This window comes from Schistocerca cancellata, chromosome 8 (assembly GCF_023864275.1).
Source record: "Schistocerca cancellata isolate TAMUIC-IGC-003103 chromosome 8, iqSchCanc2.1, whole genome shotgun sequence".
NCBI lineage: Eukaryota > Metazoa > Arthropoda > Insecta > Orthoptera > Acrididae > Schistocerca > Schistocerca cancellata.
The window spans coordinates 76,943,130-76,964,699 of record NC_064633.1 but is presented as its reverse complement, the minus strand read 5'-3'; the positions used below and the strand labels follow the sequence as shown (position 1 = coordinate 76,964,699).

Below are 21,570 nucleotides of genomic sequence, written 5' to 3'. Positions count from 1 at the left end.
GAATGTAGATGAAGTTGAAATGGGAGATATGATACTGCGTGAAGAGTCTGACAGAGCACTGAAAGACCTAAGTCTAAACAAGGTCCAGGGAGTAGACAACATTCCATTAAAACTACTGACACCCTTGGGAGAGCCAGGCCTAACAAAACTGTACCATCTGGTGAGCAAGATGTATGAGACAGGCGAAATAGCATCTCACTTCAAGAAGAATATAATAATTCCAATCCCAAAGAAAGCAGGTGTTGACAGATGTGAAAATTACCGAACTATTAGTTTAATAAGCCATGGCTGCAAAATACTACCACGAATTCTTTACAGACAAATGGAAAAACTGGTAGAAGCTGACCTAGGGGAAGATCAGTTTGGATTCCGTAGAAATGTTGGAACACATGAGGCAATACTGACCCTACGACTTATCTTAGAAAATAGATTAAGGAAAGGCAAGCCTGCATTTCTAGCATTTGCAGACTTAGAGAAAGCTTTTGACAATGTTGACTGGAATACTCTCTTTCAAATTCTGAAGGTGGCAGGAGTAAAATACAGGGAGTGAAAGGCTATTTACAATTTGCACAGAAACCAGACAGCAGTTTGAAGGGTCGAGGGGCATGAAAGGGAAGCAGTGGTTGGGAAGGGAGCAAGACAGGGTTGTAGCCTATCCCCGATGTTATTCAATCTGTATATTGAGCACGCAGTAAAGGAAACAAAAGAAAAACAGTGAAGGAAACAAAAGAAAAATTCAGAGTAGGAATTAAAATCCACGGAGAAGAAATAAAAACTTTGAGGTTCGCCGATGATGATGTAATTCTGTCATAGACAGCAATGGAACTGGAAGAGCAGCTGAACGGAATGGACAAGGTGTTGAAACGAGGATATAAGATGAACATCAACAAAAGCAAAACGAGGATAATGGAATGTAGTCGAATTAAGCCAGCTGGTGCTGAAGGAATTAGATTAGGAAATGAGACACTTAAAGTAATAAATGAGTTTTGCTATTTGGGGAGCAAAATAACTGATGATGGTTGAAGTAGAGAGGATATAAAATGTAGACTGGCAACGGCAAGGAAAGCGTTTCTGAAGAAGAGAAATTCGTTAACATCGAGTATTGATTTAAGTGACAGGAAGTTGTTTCTGAAAGTATTTGTATGGAGTGTATCCATGTATGGAAGTGAAACATGGATGATAAATAGTTTGGACAAGAAGAGAATAGAAGCTTTCGAAATGTGGTGTTACAGAAGAATGCTGAAGATTATATGGGTAGATCACATAACTAATGAGGAGGTATTGAATAGAATTGGGGAGAAGAGAAATTGGTGGCACAACTTGACTAGAAGAAGGGATCGCTTGATAGGACATATTCTGAAGCATCAAGGGATCACCAATTTAGTATTGGAGGGCAACGTGGAGGGTAAAAATCGTAGAGGGAGACCAAGAGATGAAGGCACTAAGCAGATTCAGAAGGATGTAGCTTGCAGTAGGTACTGGGAGATGAAGAAGCTTGCACAGAATAGAGTTGCATAGAGAGCCGCATCAAACCAGTTTCTGGACTGAAGACCAACAACAACAACAACAACAACAACAACAACAACATGTAACTACAAGGTCACAGTTTGCTGAAAGATGGTTTGCTTAGATGTTGGAATTGTCCTGTAAGACAATGAGATGAAAGAGAACGCAAGAAGTTAATAACAACTGCCAGCAAAGAGCAGCAGTGGGTCCAGAGACAAGTAACCTTGCAAGTGGAATTTTCAATTTTGCATGTAACAATGATGGGTTCGAGGAATGTTTATAAACGAGATAGTATTTTTTGTTCTAGGACAGGACTGGACTTTAAAGAATCTAAATATTGTTAAAAAAAAAACACCTGAAAAAACATCAGTTGGGAACAGAACAGTAAAGGGTAATGTGTTGTGACAACAGAATTATTCATCTTCTTACATGTGAAAATTTTAAATGATATGCATTCATTTTGATTTTAATACAGGCCCCCCCAGTAATTAGTGTACTAAGTAAACTGAAATTTTATACTTTTTTATTACATACGGAAACATTGATGCAATACAGGTGAGCTATGAACCAAGTGCAGTCATGCTGCAACCAAGTTATCAAAAATTTGAAGGCACATTAAAGTGCAGCCACAGTTTCATACATCACATATGCAAATAGGGACAGTGCTGACTGCGTATTTAGGTCCAACTGCAGGAGGCCAAACTTAAGAGAAACTTCGTTGTTTTCAGACTGTTTTCCCTAGCTGCGATGGACACCAGCAAGAACTGTTATAAATTTATCACACTTTTGGAAGATAAGAGAGAAAAGTAACAAATGATTAGACTGGACCTTTTGTGGTAATTCTGTCCGTAAAACAGTATAGAGAGACTACACTCTTTAAATTTTGTGTTTAGTTAAAATGTAAGAGAATAAAATTTCAGTCTGCCTACTCTAAAAATATAATGATGTTAAACTGAAATTTAATTTAGATTGAGGTGTTTAGGCAGCCTCAATACTGACCAAACTGTTCAACTTTCACTGAGCTGGCGAACTGTTCAAGCCACAAATTTTCTGGTGTTGCACAAATGGAGGACACACACAAGTGATAAGGACTGTTGTTGTTAGAATTAACCAAGGCAGGACAAAGGTAATACAGCCATTTTTCTGGAACTATAATGCACCTGTAGCAATTAAGTAGTTGCAACTGGTGTGATAAAGTGCATTCTATTTGCGGTTCCGACAGCGGTAACATAGCTGACTGAAAAGGGGAGGGCATAGGACAGACGTCACTGATTTTCTCTAACTGTGTGAATAGAAGTATGTGGATGCCCCTTTGAAGTTCCTAGAATATGTTTGTTGCCAGAGTGAGTCGTAGGAAAAAAGAAAAAGCCCTCTAAATATTTTCACGTAGACTGTGACAGGCATTTGAAAACCAACAAACAAGTTGTTTCATAGGGCAGTGGTCAAGTGCACAGACTGTCAGTTTCCTGGCTCGGATTCTATTCTGGCTGTACCTTGACTTCTTTTTTTTAAAATTCCTTACAGTGTCACTACCCAATTGCTGTAATTTTTTTGTCATCACTCGATCAGAACAGCCTTGTGTATCCTGAAATCTTTCCCATGATTTGGAGTTGTTGACTGCAATTTGGTCACTTCTATCGCCACCTTGTTTATTTCTATCCTCCAAATTTGGAGATTTTTTCCAAAATTGGAAATAGTGATTTTATTTATGGTAATTCCTTTCTGTATGAAAATAAACAAAGTTGATGACTTTCTTCCCTTCAGTCAAGGACACCAAAGTGAAAGAGAAGTAATTGTTAGGATTGTAGTCATCATTGTTCACGTCTGTACTTGAAGGAGGATCCTGTTACTCATAAAACAGGACTCTCATTTGCAAAGGACATTTGATGAATTCAGAAAAAAAAGATGAGTTACAGACATGGTCAAGAATTTATGCCAGAAAAAACAGAGAGGTAACATTGCATACTTCAGTCATAGCACTAATTGTTAAACAAGAGGTTCATGATGAAACTGAAAAATTACAAAAGAAAACAGAAATATTTAAAAAAAGAAAGTCAAAGTATCTAAAGGGAATTAGAGTTCTCAGTTCAGATCCATGACCATGGAGCAACTGGGAAGACGAAAGTAGATTAATTGGAAAACTTCAAGATCCTGGAGATGATGTCAGTCAAGGAGGCATGTAGGTAATCCATAACCAGAAACTGTGAACAGGAATGGAAATCTCAATTGGTGGAAGGAGTTTCACTTTGAAAAGGGCAAAAAGATCACAAAGAATTTCTGTACTGTTGTTCCTCAAGGTAAAATTCACTCGGTTTTGTTTTTCGGCCATTTTCAATTACCTAAAACGGAAATATTATACATTGGATACATTAGTGATGCTTGTGATTTTGACATAGGAACAAGTCAAATCTGTAGATATACTAGCCGCATTATAATTTGCTTTATGAATGATTCTTTAGTAGTGTATTATGCCAAATATCTCTGTGGTCCTGTGACTGCATGCTATGCTCATAAAATAAATTAGAGGTTTTTCGCTGTTTTAGCAGCACATTACTTTTGAGCAGTTGTTGCAAAGCTCATATATATAAGGTCCATGTTTTAACGTACCTAACACTAGGAAGATAAGAATTTTTTCCAGAAATTTGTTAATTAACCTACATAAGCTTTTGTTTTCAATTACATTTAATTATGTTCATCATTGGTGTAAATATGACTTCATATAATTTCTTTAAAGAAATAGTTCTTACAAAAATCTTGCATGTAAAATTGATAACAGTACTCTAATGAAACAGTACTGAAAACAGAGTCAAGTAAAAACTGCTTTATAGTTGTGTGATATTTCGTATTATAGTCATATTTATTAATGAGTGTAACAATAATTTTACATTCTATGATTCTGCAATGCTCCATCAGAGAACTGGTAAAAAGTTGTCTAAAAACCTCCCATTTCACAGAACTTTTTTCTCATTTAAAACTGCCTAATTGGTATTTTACATAGATGAAAATTTCAGTTTCTTCCATGACATCCACAATTTTTCCTTTCTGTAACTTGTTATATTTGAAGTGATCCATCAACATTAAGTATCTTATGGTTTAAGGTTAATGTCTTTTAAGAGTGCAGCAAATGTGGATGGATTATTGTCGCTTATTGTCGTATGTTCTTTAAATCATGTGCTAACTTTTCTTCCTGTCTGTCCAGTATAAAATTCTGAGTATTATTTTCAGTTTATTTTTTTAGTACCCCAACTGCGAAAATGGCTCCGATTTCCATGGTGTGTGTCTCTTCAAAAATCGTTGTAAATTTTTAGTGCTTCTGTATCTGGTGTATAATCTTGTATCCTTATTCTCCAGTGGTAAGTTGATCAGCCTAGTGTGCTCACGGGTGGCATGGTTGGTTGTAGTTATATTTATGTCTGTTGTCACTGGTTTAGAACAAATATCAAATAAGCGTTACGATTTGTCGTTTGAAATCCGAAAGTGTGAGAGAGGGAGAGATTATACACCAGGTACAGAAGCACTAATAATCTACAACGATTACTGACTGACACGCACACGCACACATGCGCACACACGCACACGCACACACACTTAGACAAACTGGAAGTTAGCACATAATTGAAAGAACACAGAACAATAAGCGGCAATAACCCATTCATATTTACTGCACACTTGAACACACCAACCACAAAATACCTAAAATAGATGGATCACTTCATATATTACGTAACTTATAGAAAAGAAAAATCATGTATGTAATGAAAGAAATTGAAATTTACATTCATCTAAAAGATCAGACAGACAATTTTAAATGAGCAAAGAGACCTGTGAAATGGGAAACTCCCAGACAACTTTTTACCCGTTCTATGTCAAAAGCATTACAGAACCATAATATGTAAAATTATCGCTACTCATTAATAAATAAGACTGTAATAAAAAACATCACACAACCATAAAGCAGTTTTCAGTACTGTTTCATTAGAGTACTGTGATTGATTTTATACATAAGATCTTCGTTCAAAAATGATGAGCTCCTACAATAAGAGAATAAATATTTACAAGTTACTTTAAAGAAATTACATACAGTCATATTTACACCAATGATGAATGATTATTAAACATGATTCAGAATAAAAGCTTAATTAACAAATTCCAGGGAAACAATCATAATCTTCCTAGTGATAAGTATGTTAAAACACAGACCTCACATATAAGATATTTACACATCTGCTCGAAGCAACTTGCTCCTAAAATAGTGAAAAGCCTCTCTAATTTACTTTATGGGTGTAATATGCAGTCGTAAGACCAAGGACATACATGGCGTAATATACTACTAAAGAATCATCTGTAAGGTAAGTTATAATATCTACAAATATGACTTGTTCCTGCGTAAAAATCACAAGTGTCACCAACGTATCCAATGTATAATGCTTTCGTTTTAGATACTTGAAAATGGCCTTAAGCCGAAATTGTACAATTGTACTTGAAATAAAGAGAACGGCAGCTGAAAATACCATGAAATTATTCAAAAAATTCATCACAGCTGCAGACCCTCTCGTACTGAAAACTACAGTTCATAATTAACCATGCCTTATAGTGGGGATTATTAAATGTGGATGGATTTCAATTGTTTGAGGAATTTGAGGAGGAGTACAAAGCAAAATTCTGGTCATCAGAGATCCTGCAACATTTAAGGATACAACTATTAGGATCTGTGATTTACAATAAACCTTGGGGTCGATATAGAAAGTTTGTTACATCAAGGAGGTCAAGCCCTGATCACTACTGTGAAGTTGATGAAGCCTTCAGTGTCTCTAACTATGGAATGGATCCAGACTGCGTGGACAGCCATATCCAATGCTTCAGTTGTGAGAAGCTTAAATAAGAACTGTTGTGTAACAAATGCATTAAATGGGAATGAAGATGACTTGCTATGGCAAGAAATGCAAGATAACCATGACAGTGGCACCGACATGCAGATTTAGTGGACCATTCCAGTGAGGAGAACTACGTGGCATTTGTATCTGACTAAGGGAGGTCTTTATCTATATCTCCTTCAGTTTCCTATAATAAGGTAGCCATTTGTAAGATTTCAAAATAAATACTTTTCTGCAATCCCTTGTTGAACAATGGGGGGTCATCTTGGATTCAGAGATATTTGGTAAATCAAGTCAAATATCTGGATGAAAGAACTCGTGAATCACATTTAATTAAAATACTAATTAGCCAGTTATCAAAGGCAGCTAAAGGGAAACTTATAGGCCGAATTTAGGAGAATGTTCAAGTGTTACTGGAATTTCTAGATCAGCATGTTTACTTAAATTATTCTGAGAAAGAGTACGGCAATAAGAGGAATACAAACAGCATTAATATGGAGAGATCGCCAACAGGTGGTAGGGTGAGTAGTATTCCTGTGGTGGATTACTGTGAGTAATACATTAACCACCTCAAAATTTTAATATACATTTAGTAGTGGTAAACATGAAAGACTAGATGGTCACAATAAGAAAAATGAAAGAGATCAGATGGATATAAGAGCATAGACATCTATATAGGTCTGAAATGCTGATGGAAGTACATACATTTGTTAGCTCATTCCCAGAGGGAGGCAATGTCAGGGGATACTTTTTCCTGAGATAACTGGACACAATGTAACTTATTTTTTCTTTCTTTTTTTCTTTCCTCCTGCATTTTTTGTAACATAATGGAAATGAACTACAGGTGAATATTCAAACTTTTATACATAAGATTCTAAAATTATTAATTCTTTTTTCAAATGTAACTGCCTGGGCATGGGTCGCTGAAAGATGCTTTGATTAAACAATGGCAGTGAGCAGTGGCAGATCCAGAGACAATTACTATTGTAAGCAGAATTTTTGATTTTATGCAAACAAGAGGCATTGAAGAATTTATATAAATGACATGATTATGTTTCGTTCCACAAAGAATTAGACTTTTCGAAATATACGTCTTGTAAAATATAGTAAAAAGACATTGGAGGAACGGAAAGCAGAAGGGTAACACGTTGTGAAAATTGTATTCTAGGTTTATTTTCTTATTACATGTGGAAATCTTAAATGAGGTGCATTCATTCTGGTTTTCATACTGGCCCATCTAGTAATTAATGTATCAAATAAACTGAAATTTTATGCTTTTTCCTTATGTCTGGAAATTTTGAATGGTAAGTACAGTATAAGAACAGCCATATAAAATATATCACCTTGATGTAATACAAATTACCTATGAATACAGTGTAAGCATATTGCACACTGATGATCAAAAATTTGAAACAGATTCAAGTGCTACCATGATTCTGAACACTACAGATGCAAATTGTGCAGTGCTGACTGGGCATTTATGTCTAACAGAGAGGGCCCAGAGTTCAGAGGAATTTGGTAAGAGTGTCGTCCAGTTATTTTAGCACTGTTTTCTCTAGCTGTGATAGACAGGTGCATTAAATAATAACTAGAACTGTTAAAAATTTGTCATGATTTCAGCAAAGATGTTATACAGGCTGACTAGCTCACAAGTACTGAATCGCCAGAAGTCTGGAGGCTTTAGCCAGTAGCAATTGGTTTTTGGTCACAGCCACCATTACATAGAAGACAGTACTGTGTGGGGGTAGCCACTGTTGCCTGCCAATTTGCAAAAGTACTTGCTCTATTTTTGAAGATTAAATAAACCCAGAACTAATGTAATAGTTATGATATGTGAGTAAGATAAAGGTGGAACTCTTCAAAATAAAAGTTGAGGTTACTCCTAGTTAATGTTGTTTATACACATAAATGAAGTCCCACACTTCTTGACACAGCGTAGGCGAATGATGCGGGAGACACACACCACCATACTAGGCAAGGTCCTAATGGAGGTTGTTTGCCGTAATGGGGACGAATGATTATGATGACGATGACGACACAACAACACCCGGTCATCTCGGGGCAGGTGAAAATCCCTGACCCCACCGGAAATCGAACCCGCGACCCCACGCTCAGGAAGCGAGAATGCTACCGCGAGACCACGAGCGGCGGACTGTTTATACATAAATAGATATATTTTACAAACTACACACGTGTCCTGTGGTATGCACTCACGTTTTCTGGAATATATCTCAAATGCCATGAGATGGGTCTCTATGTGATCAGCAGCAAGTAGTTGCAGTGGCTGCAGGAAACGTATAGCTTGCTGCAGAGGATCTGGGGCACGTGCTAGCTTGTCAGGCACCAATTCATCTTGTGGTGGCGCATCAGGCTCGCCGCCTGCGCCGCCACCAGCGTCTGCAGCCTGCTGCCTCGACTTGTTGTGCTGTTCGCGCTTTTCCTGTGCTTGTGCCGCCTGCTGTCTCTCTCGTTCAGCCTTGCGTAATGCCTTACGTTGTTTGTTGCGCAGCTTCTTTAATTCTGCTGGAGCTAGGTTCTCTGTAAGAAAAAATGCAAGGTCAAATATACTGCTACAGTGATACATCCAGAAAAGGCTTAATGATGTGTTTTTGTTTGAGTATATTACGGGAGAGTAACGGATGTTTCATAGGCTATTACTTTCGGCAACATTAGGAGAATAATCTTGGAAAAATGCAAATGTGAGTAGCTCACATTCACAATAACCATGACTTTTTACACAGAATTACTGGAACAAAAGGGCAACTTAAATGAAATGTGTGCTTACAGAACTACGTAAGAAATGAAACAACAAATCCTCCATCTAAGCATCCAATTCAAGTAAAACTGATTCATTTATAATAAATAAATGGCCAAAAAGAAGAATGAATGTAATTAATATGAAATAAAGAATATTCCCAACTGCATATGTAAATGAGTAGATTAATGTGAAATCTGAAGTGTTTATTGCAACATATTCTTCTCTTTTACATGTAACTGTAATTAGCCCTTAGTTTATTCCCATTCTCTGTTATATCCATCCTCTCGGGAGTGTTACCTCTAACTGGACAGCAGAAAAACCTCTGTAATCTTTGAAAATGAAAGAAAAATACAGTCGCAGGTGCAAGCTCTATGTTGTTGAATGCATATTTTGTTAACCTACTTAAATGTACTGGTATATCTTAAAAAGAAGAAAGCTTAGCATATAATATTCCACCTACACAGATTTCTGACTCAGTGCAGAATCTCAGTTGGACAAAACTGCACTTCTGCAAACTACAGATATCTGTGCGTCAGATGGACGTTTGAATCTCACTCTTCCAAAATGACAGTGCAGCGGACCTTAACCACTGTGACACCTCAACAGACAGTTTAAAGCAGAATTGTAGCTGCTCACACAAATCATTACTGCAAGCAAGCACATCTCACACACAACTGCCATCTATGACAGGTTGGACCAGAATAGGACAGTGACGCATGGAGTATTTACTCTGGAAAGTGAGTGAATGAGGGGAAAATATGAAAAAAAAAAAAAAAAATCTGACAAACATATTTCCCAGGTAAAATTCAGATTTTCTGTCGTATTTCACTCTAGTAAGATTTAAAATAAATTCTTTTATTTATTTAACTCTACTTTTCTCAGAACCTTTCCCCCAAAACCATTCCTTTAAATCACATTAGTTGTGGGAACAACTACAGCTTAATTTAGGGCTATTGGTGGTGGAAGTTTTATGATTCAGGGTGCCTTTTATGCTAAAGATAAACCATGCATTGCTTGGCTGAACACTTGAGTGAACTCTAACATGTGCACCAAGATACTAGAGACACAACTAATTAGAATGTATGAGGACCTAGGGGATGAAAGTCTAATGTTTCAATAAGATAATGCATCTGTGCACGTTTCTGCTACAACCAAAAACTGATTTAAAGGTAGCAATATCAATGTCCTTCCCTGCCTTGTTGCACAAATCTGAACCATCGCTGAAAACCTTTGTGAAATACTTGTGATGTATGTTCATTACAATGGAAGACAACTTGAGACCATACGTGAACTGAAAAGAGCGATACAAGAAGAGTGGGCGACAGTTTCACTGCAAGAACTACAAATTCTAAGAAAACCAATGCCGAAAAGAATTTCTGATGTAATTAGGAAGAACAAAGATTGGACAGAGTACTAACAATACAATCACACAACTGGACAGTGAGTGCCTTTATACTAATTTCCATCCAGCAAATGCAAAAAGTTTATTTTGATACTTATACTATAAAAGATACTATGTATTTCTGTCATGAGTGTTTATGTCTTATTCGTACCTACTACTTTTATAGTAAATTTGGTACATGTATGCTTCAGACATTGTACTATTATTTCTGTAGGAATCCTGCCTTTATACTGATTTCCACTACTGTACAATTTACTATTTTAGAACTCAATCTACAGTGGAATGTAATAAATACTCATGGTGTTAATTCAGTTCATCATGGAGGCCAAGAGATGAATACAGCAAGTAGACTCAGAAAGATGTAAGTTAAGTAATTATTCAGAGATGAAGAGGCTTGCACAGGACAGAGTAACATGGAGAGCTGTATCAAACCAGTCTTCGGACTGAAGGTAACAACAACAACAGTTTTTTCACTAAAAAATTCTACAAAGGAAACAAAAAGTTCACACACATGTAAAACTAAAATACAAGCATCAATCACACTGGAGTATTTAGGCTACGTAAGAAATTTAATTTTCTTTTACATTCTACAACTTCAAAAACATGTTTCTGCCCACAGTAAAAATTCCTGGACATGTCTCTCACCGAAATGGGCGAAATACTTGAATACTTAACCACTGTACCATATCATAAGTTCTTTTGGAGAATATTCACAGTCTCTGAATGCAATCTTCCACGACATCATTGGTAAATACAGCAACTTTATGTACCACATTTCGTCCTGATATCTTTGGTCACAGTTTTTCGACAAAAATCATTAATGTCATATAGATAATTATCACAGGTTGTCATTACCACTTCGAATACTACACGATACAGTCATATCTAGCCGTAAGTTAGACAAGTGCTTCAATTTAAAAAAATATTTGTCTTGAGAATGTAGCTACAATGATGTCTGCAGTGTTAGTATGTTGTGATAATTAGTCAGCAGACATACACCTATGAAAAGATAGTAGCACGAACATGATTGCGACCCCCCCCCCCCCCCCCCCATCCATCCACCAACATCTGAAAAATTTACGTTTGACATTCTCTAATAGGGCTAACTTTCCCGGAAACACGAATGAAATCAGGCTGGAAGGAACAGTTCGCCACCCGGAAATTGTGTGGAGACAATTTAAGCTCACGATGGAAGTAATGAACTTCCTTATAATGGCGATGAGTTTATGTTAAAGCCTGCAGCAACATTTTTTTTCCTTCTTCTAGGATCGCCTTCTACGGTTACCGGGAATACAATTCCCTGCCGTCGAGCTCAAGCGGATTGATGCGTGCGCACGAAGTAATAGGGGATTACGCAACACTGGAAGGGAACCAAGCTTGTGGCTCTTGTCAGGCGCAGCCACCTCCCACTGCAAGCTGCACTTCGCAAACCTGTTCGGGGAAGACACTCAGCTGGCGACCCACTTCAGTTGTTCATCCACCGTCCTTGTATAGCGGCCGTTACTCGCAATGTTCTTCTTTCGTCCTGGTGGTTACTCCACATAAACAAAAATATTATTGGCCGGCGACGAGGTCCACGGCACAACCTATGCATGGCCTGTACCTCAACGAGACATTATTATTATTATTAGCTTGTTGAAAAGATAACGGGTATTCTGGAATTTCGCGTGTTGTAGAACTCAGACACGTGCGATTTTTTTCGTTGTATTGGTAAATATGTAAGAAAATATCTAAAGTGTTAGCCATATCAATATTTAGTCCGTTGTCATCTGTCAAAAAGGTTGTAAGTGTTTTGGTAGTATAGGCGATTATTTATTTTGAATGAAAACGGATTAGAGAATTGATGTTAAAATTGTATACAAGAACGGAATAAAGTACTGCAATATTTTTAAAATGTTAGATACTGGTTTGGTGAGTCTGCTACGAGTAAATCAAGGATTTACGAGCGACGTAAATTTTTCGAAGATGGCCGTGAAAACGTTGATGAACGCCCTGGATGTCCCAGTGCATCATCAACCAATGAAATCAAGGAAAATGAGATACAAATGATTATGAATGATCGCTGAACCACACTCAGGGAAGTCGCTGATGATGCTGGCGCGTGAAATGTAATTTTTTGGGTACGAAACGTGGGACAGGATAAACTTTCCCTTTTTTTAATTTCGGATAAAACCAATGGTGAATGCTAGTTTTTCAGAAATAGCTAGATGAAGTCAGCAATGAGGAGCAAGAACAAGTGACATATGTCATGAAACTTGTTTTATGGATATTACCTCGAAGCTACGACCCAATCGTCCCAGTGGAAGTATTCTGGATTGCCAAGACCAAGCGAAGCTCGACAGCTCACTGTTTTCTTCGATTTTAACGGCATAGTGCACCACGAGTTCCTGGTGTGGAAGGAGTGTGTAGAGGGTCCATATAGGCGTAATGAACTTTAAGACAGTATTACTGAAAGGGAAAAGGAAGTTGATACACATGAGATGGGAGAAGAATTTGATAGATCACTTAAGCGCCTACGGCGAAACAAGACTCCTTGAGGAGATAACATTTTCACAGAACTGCTGATATCTATAGGACAGTCAATCGTGAGAAAACTATTCCACCTTTTGTGCAAGATATATGAGACTAGGGAAATACACTCCGACTGCACATAGAATATTATCAATCGAATTCCAAAGACATCAGGTGTAGACAAGTGTGAACATTACCGAACTGTCAGTTTAGTAAGTCATGGTTGCAAAATACTGATTCGTGTGATGTACAGAAGAATGGAAAAAGTTGCTAGAAGCCGGTCTCAGAGAACTTCTGTTTGCATTCCGGGGAAATACTGGAACACTCGAGGCAATTTTGACCTTATGAAGTACCGTAGAATATAGGCCATGGAAAGGCAAACCTATGTTTTATAGCATTTGTAGAAAGCTTGTGACAATGTTGACCAGAATACATTTTGAAATTATGAAGGCAGCAGGGATAAAATATAGGGGGGCGAAACGTTATACGGAAACCATTCGGCATTTTCTAAGAGTCAAAGGGTAAGAAAGAGAAGCGGTGGTTTAGAAGGGAGTGGGACAGTCTTCTAGCCTTGTGTAATGGAATCCGAAGAAAAAATTGGAGCAGGAACTAAAATTCAGGGAGAAGAAATAAAAACTTCGAAGTTTGCTGATGACTTCGTAATTATGTCAGAGACAGCAAAGGACTTGGAAGTGCAGTGAACAGAAAGGACCGTGTCTTGAAAGGAGGATATGAAATGAATATTAACAAAAGCAAAACTTTAATGGGATGTAGTCGGATTAAATTAGGCGACGCTGGGGCAAACAGAGTAGGAAACGAGACATTAAAAGTAGTAGATGAGGTCTGCTACATGCGTAGCATGTCGAAGTAGAGAGAGTATAAAATGCGGACTTGCTATAGCAAGGAAAGTTTTTATGAAAAAGATAAATTTGTTAACATCCAATGTACAGGGTAGTTATAATTAAACTTTCGATGCTTAAGAGAGTTCCCTTGAAAAGCGAGTGATCTTAGGATAACGAAACTTTTTGGAAATATTTGTAAGGACATGCAGAAAAGAAATAACGAAGCACATTTTAATTTCCATATGACAGCGTGACATTTGTTAATTTCGTACCATGTTTACGTTCCAGGTTACAAATGTTACTCAGTGTGACGACTATCTGCGCCTACTACAGCGTGGAACCGAACTAGAGATTGCCCTACTGCTAACCCGAAACATCTCAGGTGGGATGTATGCTGTCGTGACACAGCTCGTGCACTGCCTGAAGGTCAGACATTGCGGCCATAATTCGCGGCCATGGCAAAATCAACTTCTTCAACAATTTGTATCGCAACTGGTCGTCGGCCTTCCTCAGGAGCAATTCCAAAATCGTCAATTAATTCGAACTTCCGAATCATGTTGTTCAATCCTGGTCCGAGAAGAGGACCTTTCCGTATTCCTTTAACGTGTCGATAGTCCAGAAGAGCAGCAGCACTGTTGCTGTTGTTTTGATAAAACAGCTTTACGAGTAACGTTCTGGTCACTTTGTCCCGACCCATGATGACCATCTGCAACGGTTAACGCACAATGATTATTTCACTCCCAAGTCGCCGTACCAGTACCGGCGCCTAACGGCAAGTCATGACACGAATCCTGCAGCGCATTCTGGACACCATTCCTATAAAGTTGCGTACCCACATGGTAAACAGTTTTACGCCTACACTGGCTCAAGAAGTGAACAGTGAATCGTAACCATGCTGTAAATTTACATGTTCGGAAGTCAGTTTCCGAAGGCCTCGCAATGAAGTGAAATGTGGACGACAAGCAGTTCGAACAAGAAGAGAATAGAAGTTTTTGAAATTTAGTGTTACAGAAGACTGAAGAAAATTAGATGGTCAGAACGCGTAACCGTTAATAAATGGTCAATTTAGTATTAGAGGGAAGTAGTTGTTGTTGTGGTCTTCAGTCCTGAGACTGGTTTGATGCAGCTCTCCATGCTACTCTATCCTGTGCAAGCTTCTTCATCTCCCAGTACCTACTGCAGCCTACATCCTTCTGAATCTGTTTGGTGTATTCATCTCTTGGTCTCCCCCTACGATTTTTACCCTCCACGCTGCCCTCCAAACTAAATTGGTGATCCCTTGATGCCTCAGAACACGTCCTACCAACCGATCCCTTCTTCTGGTCAAGTTGTGCCACAAACTTCTCTTCTCCCCAATCCTATTCAATACTTCCTCATTAGTTATGTGATCTACCCATCTAATCTTCAGCATTCTTCTGTAGCACCACATTTCGAAAGCTTCTATTCTCTTCTTGTCCAAACTATTTACCGTCCATGTTTCACTTCCATACATGGCTACACTCCATACAAATACTTTCAGAAATGACTTCCTGACACTTAAATCTATACTCGATGTTAACAAATTTCTCTTCTTCAGAAACGCTTTCCTTGCCATTGCCAGTCTACATTTTATATCCTCTCTACTTCGACCATCATCAGTTATTTTGCTCCCCAAATAGCGAAACTCCTTTACTACTTTAAGTGTCTTATTTCCTAATCTAATACCCTCAACATCACCCGACTTAATTCGACTACATTCCATTATCCATTAGAGGGAAGTATGAGGGTAAAAACTGCAGAGGGAGATCAAGTTACGAGTAATGTAAGCAGGTTCAAATGGATGTTGTAGCAGTTTAAACGAGCCTTCGGACTGAAGATGACAACACTGATGTAGACGAATAAATACAATTCTTTCAAAAAAAAGTTATTTATCATTTAAATTGTGCCAACATAATGATAACGGTAACGAAATAAATAAAAGTAACAAACCTTCCTACCTACCTTGTGCTAAAAAGCCACTCAACACAACGCTCGTTTGAAGCGGAATTACACGCAATATCTTTTGTTTATTAATACAGGGAAGTTTACAGCATAAAACCGATCTCCACACACAATGGTTTCGTCGTATTTCTCGTCATCGATCCCGTGACTTCACGAACACGGCAACAAACCGACGAACAAAATCAGTTCAATGTTTTTTGAAACTGTAGCCATATTACTCTCATCTACTCACACCCTAACGCTTCAAGTAAAAAGACTCGTTCTCTTTTTTCCGTTCGGTCAACGGTGTTAGCTATTGCATACATCTATAATGACAGGTCACGCAGCAGCATAATATGCATTTTTCGACATTTTCCTCTGTGGTTAAGAGTATTGGGAAGTCCATCATATGCATCATGTTCTAGAGACGTTAGCCTTCAAGAATTCAACTGCCCGTTTCGTAAATGTTGAAATTTATGGAGCAAACTGGTTATAAAATTTCTTCGGGTTTGGATGAGTGCCTATTGGTGATAAACCACCCAAATAAAAGAATTACTAATTTGAATAACATATATGCACGAAAGAAACTCCGCCCGACTAATTAAAAAAGGTTCATAAATAAATTCATTCCACAGATCAAACTGAAAACTTACGCCAATGACGCGTATCAACATGAAAACAAAACAAAATCATTGATGTGTGTTTTCTTCGTTTGAATTAATCACAGTGAGCGGGGCCACTGCTATTCACAAACGTGCTCGGTTTACAGATACAAGAGTTGCGACCACAGAAACGTTACGCTCCACATAGTTCCCTCTTGTAGGAAGTTTGCCATTTGTAAAACGTTTTGCCATGGTCTCAAGGTCGTCCAATAATTTCTCCATTCTGCAGCTTTCGTCATTTTTTGATGCCGACTGGATGCAGGGAAGATTAGGGTTTGACGTCCCGTCAACTTCGAGGGCATTAAGAGACGGAGCACGATCTTGGATGGCTTTAAGGACAGGGATGCAAATTGGCCAGGTCTTTTTAAAGGAACCATCCCGCCATTTGCATGAGGCGGTTTAGGGAAATCACGGAAAACTTTCAGAACCAATTGGTATGCACTTCTGAGTCGTGTCTCGTACATTGAGGCTTACTCACGTGACAGGGTTCCTCCACCTCATTTATGTGATGAAGTCTAACTTTATACAGACTGACAAAAAATTCCACACGAAAACTGCGTTTGGAAAAATTTCTCTTTAATCCCGTTACACATACGTGAATGAACCGGTTCCCACTTCTTTTTTAGGAGGCCGTCGCCGCGGGTGCGAGCGTGACAAAACTGGGTCAGCCACAGAGTATTACCGCATGCTGAACAACGATCGCCTCCACTCAAGGGAGCAGCAGCCCGTTGGCATTTTGTATATTTCGACGCACCAGCTGCTTTTGGTAGCTGGTGACATGCACACCTCTCTCTCTCTCTCTCTCTCTCTCTCTCTCTCTCTCTCTCTCTCCCCCCCCCCCCCCCATATTGAGAACCACGGCGTTCAGCATTTGTAACAGTAAATAACATGGACGTACATCTTACCAGCGCACTTCAATCGCTTGACAAGCTGCTAGATCAGCGTTTACGCAACTTCCAGTGCCGCAGTCGCAAAACCAAATAGACACATAAATGACCGACATCGACCAAATTGTAATCCCTGACCAAAGCAGCTAATTTCCACACAATTATTATTAGTGTTAGTGATGATTTCAACTGAAACATAGTATCAAACACAAGTTTAATCCTAGGATATGTAGGGATATTCACAAAAATGGTACGTGGTGAAAAACAGGCGTATCACAGATATTACACAGGTAAAAAATGTATCGTTGATACTCTAAAGTCTGTCAATGATGTGATTACCGATCTTGCGAGGACACACAGACGATGCCACAAATGACGCATACGAAAACATGTAGTTTATGTTATGTCCTACGTCACCACCATAATCGCTGTAAGACTTTTCATTGACGATGCTGTTGAATGGAAGAAAGTAACGCCTTTGGAAGATAATACGTTATTCTAAAAGATCTCTGTCAAAATTTCTACTTTGCCTAATGAAAGGCGGCTCCATTTAAATGTGGATATGTTTAGTGGTGAATATCCTTAGCACTTCAAATCGTCCAAGTATTTAGCGATGGAAGCCATAAGAAATGGGACGATCACTTAAAATCAGTATTAGAATAGGCGAGTAAAAGACAAGATTTGTTGGAAAAGGACGGATGGATGATTAGGGTTTAAAGTCCCATCGATAGCGAGGTCATTAGAGACGCAGCACAAGCTCGGATTGCTTTAAGGACCGGGAACGGAATCGGCTGTGCCCTTTCGAAGGAACCATCCTGGCATTTGGATGGAGTGATTTAGGGACATCACGGAAAATGTAATCAGGATACGATATTGCCGGCGTGTGTTGTTCAGAAGTACGATGCAATGTTCCTTTGGACAAGCATGCACAGGGTTTACGACTTACGCAAGTTTGGGGATAGCCATGGGTAGTGCTCGGAAAGCCTAATCCTAATGAAAAGGCGGCCGCTCGCGATAAACGGGAAATCCGGGTTCGAGTCCCGGTCCGGCACAAATTTTTATTGTCGTCATGCCACTGTACAGTTGATGGTACTCCGTATTAGCAATTTCCAACACATTTTGTGTAAATCAGGATGGTCGGACCCGGATTTGAAGCGTCGTCCTCCCGAATGGAAGTGGAGTGCATCGGTAAATGAAATAGTGTATAAAATGCTAGAGTGACCCATTCTCGAGTGTCGTTCCAGTGTCTGGTGTCCTTGTTAATCTGGCATGGTAAGACATCGAACAATTCAGAGACATTCTGCTAAGGTCGTAACAATCGATAGCCCATACGAAAGTTAACAGGAATGCTCCGGGAACTTAAATGTGAATGCTAGAAACAAAGACGATGTAGTTTTTGGGAAACCCTTTTGGGTTAATTTAGGTATTCGAAGGTGGTGCAACAATTAAACTGGCACCGCCATATATCTCTCGTAGCGATCATGAGAACAAGATGGGACACATCAGGACAAGTACAAAGGATTATAGTCTTTTTCTTTCGATCAATAAGCAAGTGGAAAAAGAAAGAAAATCGATAATATTGGTATGAAGTAACTTCTGTAGTGTATTTTGCTTGCGGAGTACAGCGTCACGGTCTCTGGTACTGTCCGCCTCACGCATGGCCGGTTTATGGCCCAAGCGGGTACATGACGAGTCGGGCGCCAAAAGGGCAAGATGCGTACCACAATTACCTTCGAAAGCTGACACGGTTGAAAATGTACGAGGAGGGAGGGGAGAGGAGGGGGGGGCTGGGGTGGGGTGGACGGGGAAAATCGCTTGTGCTAAAAATAAAAAATAAATAAAAAGAGGCCCTTCAACCGGCCCTCTACTCTCACGAAATGATCTTGCAGTACTAACTGTCGATCACGCTGCCACGTTTTCTTCTTCCCGTTGCACGTCTTTGTTACTGACTGTGAGTCATATCTGCATTCTGTTAACCAGAGAGCCAAGGGTGAGTTTTGAAAATTTCGGCTGTGCATTACTGCGGAACGACGTGTTGCCAGGGAAGCCAATTACGAGCCCGTGCCAGTCTCGGGTTCGTGCCCGGCAGAGAAGAAAGCGACTTTCGCGCAGCTGCGCCGGAAGTGACGCGGGCATCCGTCGCCCGGAGCAGCGGCTCTGGACATCCGCAACCGCGGTATACCCATGTTGTCACCGCCGCCGCCATCTTCGTGTCACGGTCGTCTCGGAACAGCTCGTATCGGTTACCGTTAATCTAATGGACCACAATGACAATGCGATGTCCAACGTTCACAATTACGAAGTTTCCTATGGGCGCATTATACGTCCCTATTACTTTTTCGCCGTACCGAGATTCAGTTAACCTGAGACGTTAGTCCCACACCACACCAATCACAAGACTAACCAATCCCAACGTGATAACTTCTTAAAAATGCCAAAGATATTGTTTCAAAAAAGCTGTCGATGTGACTTCATACTCTCTCGTGCTAAAAGGGTTTCTTTTGTAGATATTCTAAACATATGGCGCAAATTGATTGATCCAGTTGCCTTTATTCGACCGAGTGCGTTGTTGATTCTGTAATTTAAAGAGTAATTCTTCATACCAGATGCCTCTGTAATACCACCACATTCCAAACTGGCATCTATGCACCTCTCACATAACCAGCGCCATTACAAGCACCACGAATAATACAGAACATCCAAATAAAGGGTTAACAATTCGGTCTACAAAATCGTTCTCCGTGTTTCGTTGTCGTATCTTATGATATTATCTCCAAAAGCCTTTGCACACTACTCGCTTTTACCTACCCATTTCGAAAAGTAGAACATCTTTTTTGGAAGTTCCGCAGCGGATTACAGATCGATAAGCTGAACCGTGCAGTGTACTCGCCTAATAAAAGTCGTTCCGTATGCCTCTATGTAAGCCAAAGCAAAAAGTATACTACTTAGTGGTTTTTAACATGCAAATTATTCAACACAGTTGCCATTTAGAATTATATATTAATACCTTCAGCTGCTGACGGGCGTTGATATATATCAACGGGGACAGGTGAAAATGTGTGCCTCGCTCGGGACTCGAGCCCAGGACCTCCGTGTAAGATGGCAGACGCTCTATCCATATGAGCCACCGAGGGCACAGTGGATGGTGCGACTGCAGGGACTATCTCGCGCACGCCTCCCGCCAGACCCACATTCTCACCTTATATCTCCACACACTACATTCGTACTGTCCCTACCCAACACACTCATTACTCGTGGAAGACATTCTTACCAAGTCCCGTAAGAGTTCGGGTAATATGTGTGCATCCGCACAGAAGAGGAAGGTCGTGGCCGGTATTGCCAGAACTATATACTTATATGGATATGGTGTCTGTTCTTTTGGACAAATGGTTCAAATGGCTCTGAGCACTATGGGACTTAACATCTGAGGTCATCAGTCCCCTAGAACTTAGAACTACTTAAACCCAACTAACCTAAGGACATCGCACACATCCATGCCCGACCTCGGATTCGAACCTGCGACCGTAGCGGTCTCGCGATTCCAGACTGAAGCGCCTAGAACCGCTCGGCGATCCCAGCCGGCTTCTTTCGGACATAACCGGAAGAACAGACACCATATCCGTATAAGTATACAGTTGCCATTTGGCTGCAAACACTTACGCTAGTGTAGAAAAAACTATCTTTCCAAATTTCTACGGTGGTACTATTCTATCGAAGTTTCCATCGTCTGACTTCTTTCGAAATATCTGAGTGTCCAGGAAATAAAACTGCATAAAACCGTCATCAGGAAATACTCCAAGATGACACTGTTTTGAACGAGCATTTCGCCACAGGCTGTCCGCGACTACAACTTGTAGATTGGAAATTTTTTCGATGATACGCCGTTTTGATTTCGCTTCATTTGTTTTCATATAGAAAAAATAACAGAACATTGCTGCCAAAGATATTCAGGTGTATAAATTATATACTTGTCAACACAAGTACCATAACTGCAACGAGTAAGATGAGTCTCACAGTACGCTAATAAGCATGCCAAATTATGTACAGTGTATGCAAGATTTTAAAAATAATATTTAACTGCAACTACTCAGAATAATTTTATTTCATCTGTTTCATAAAAGATAGCAATTTGACCTTTACTGCTGTAATGCACCATCTAACGCGGAACT

General features: G+C 39.4%; 1 protein-coding gene across 1 annotated transcript in view; it reads right to left on the bottom strand.

The window, feature by feature from the left end:
* LOC126094750 (N-alpha-acetyltransferase 15, NatA auxiliary subunit) overlaps positions 1-21,570 on the bottom strand; it is a 283,050-nt gene that overhangs the window by 20,638 nt on the left and 240,842 nt on the right. The window contains exon 13 of the mRNA XM_049909300.1: positions 8,595-8,918. Coding sequence (XP_049765257.1) covers positions 8,595-8,918 — 324 coding nt within the window. The remainder of the gene's footprint in view (positions 1-8,594; positions 8,919-21,570) is intronic.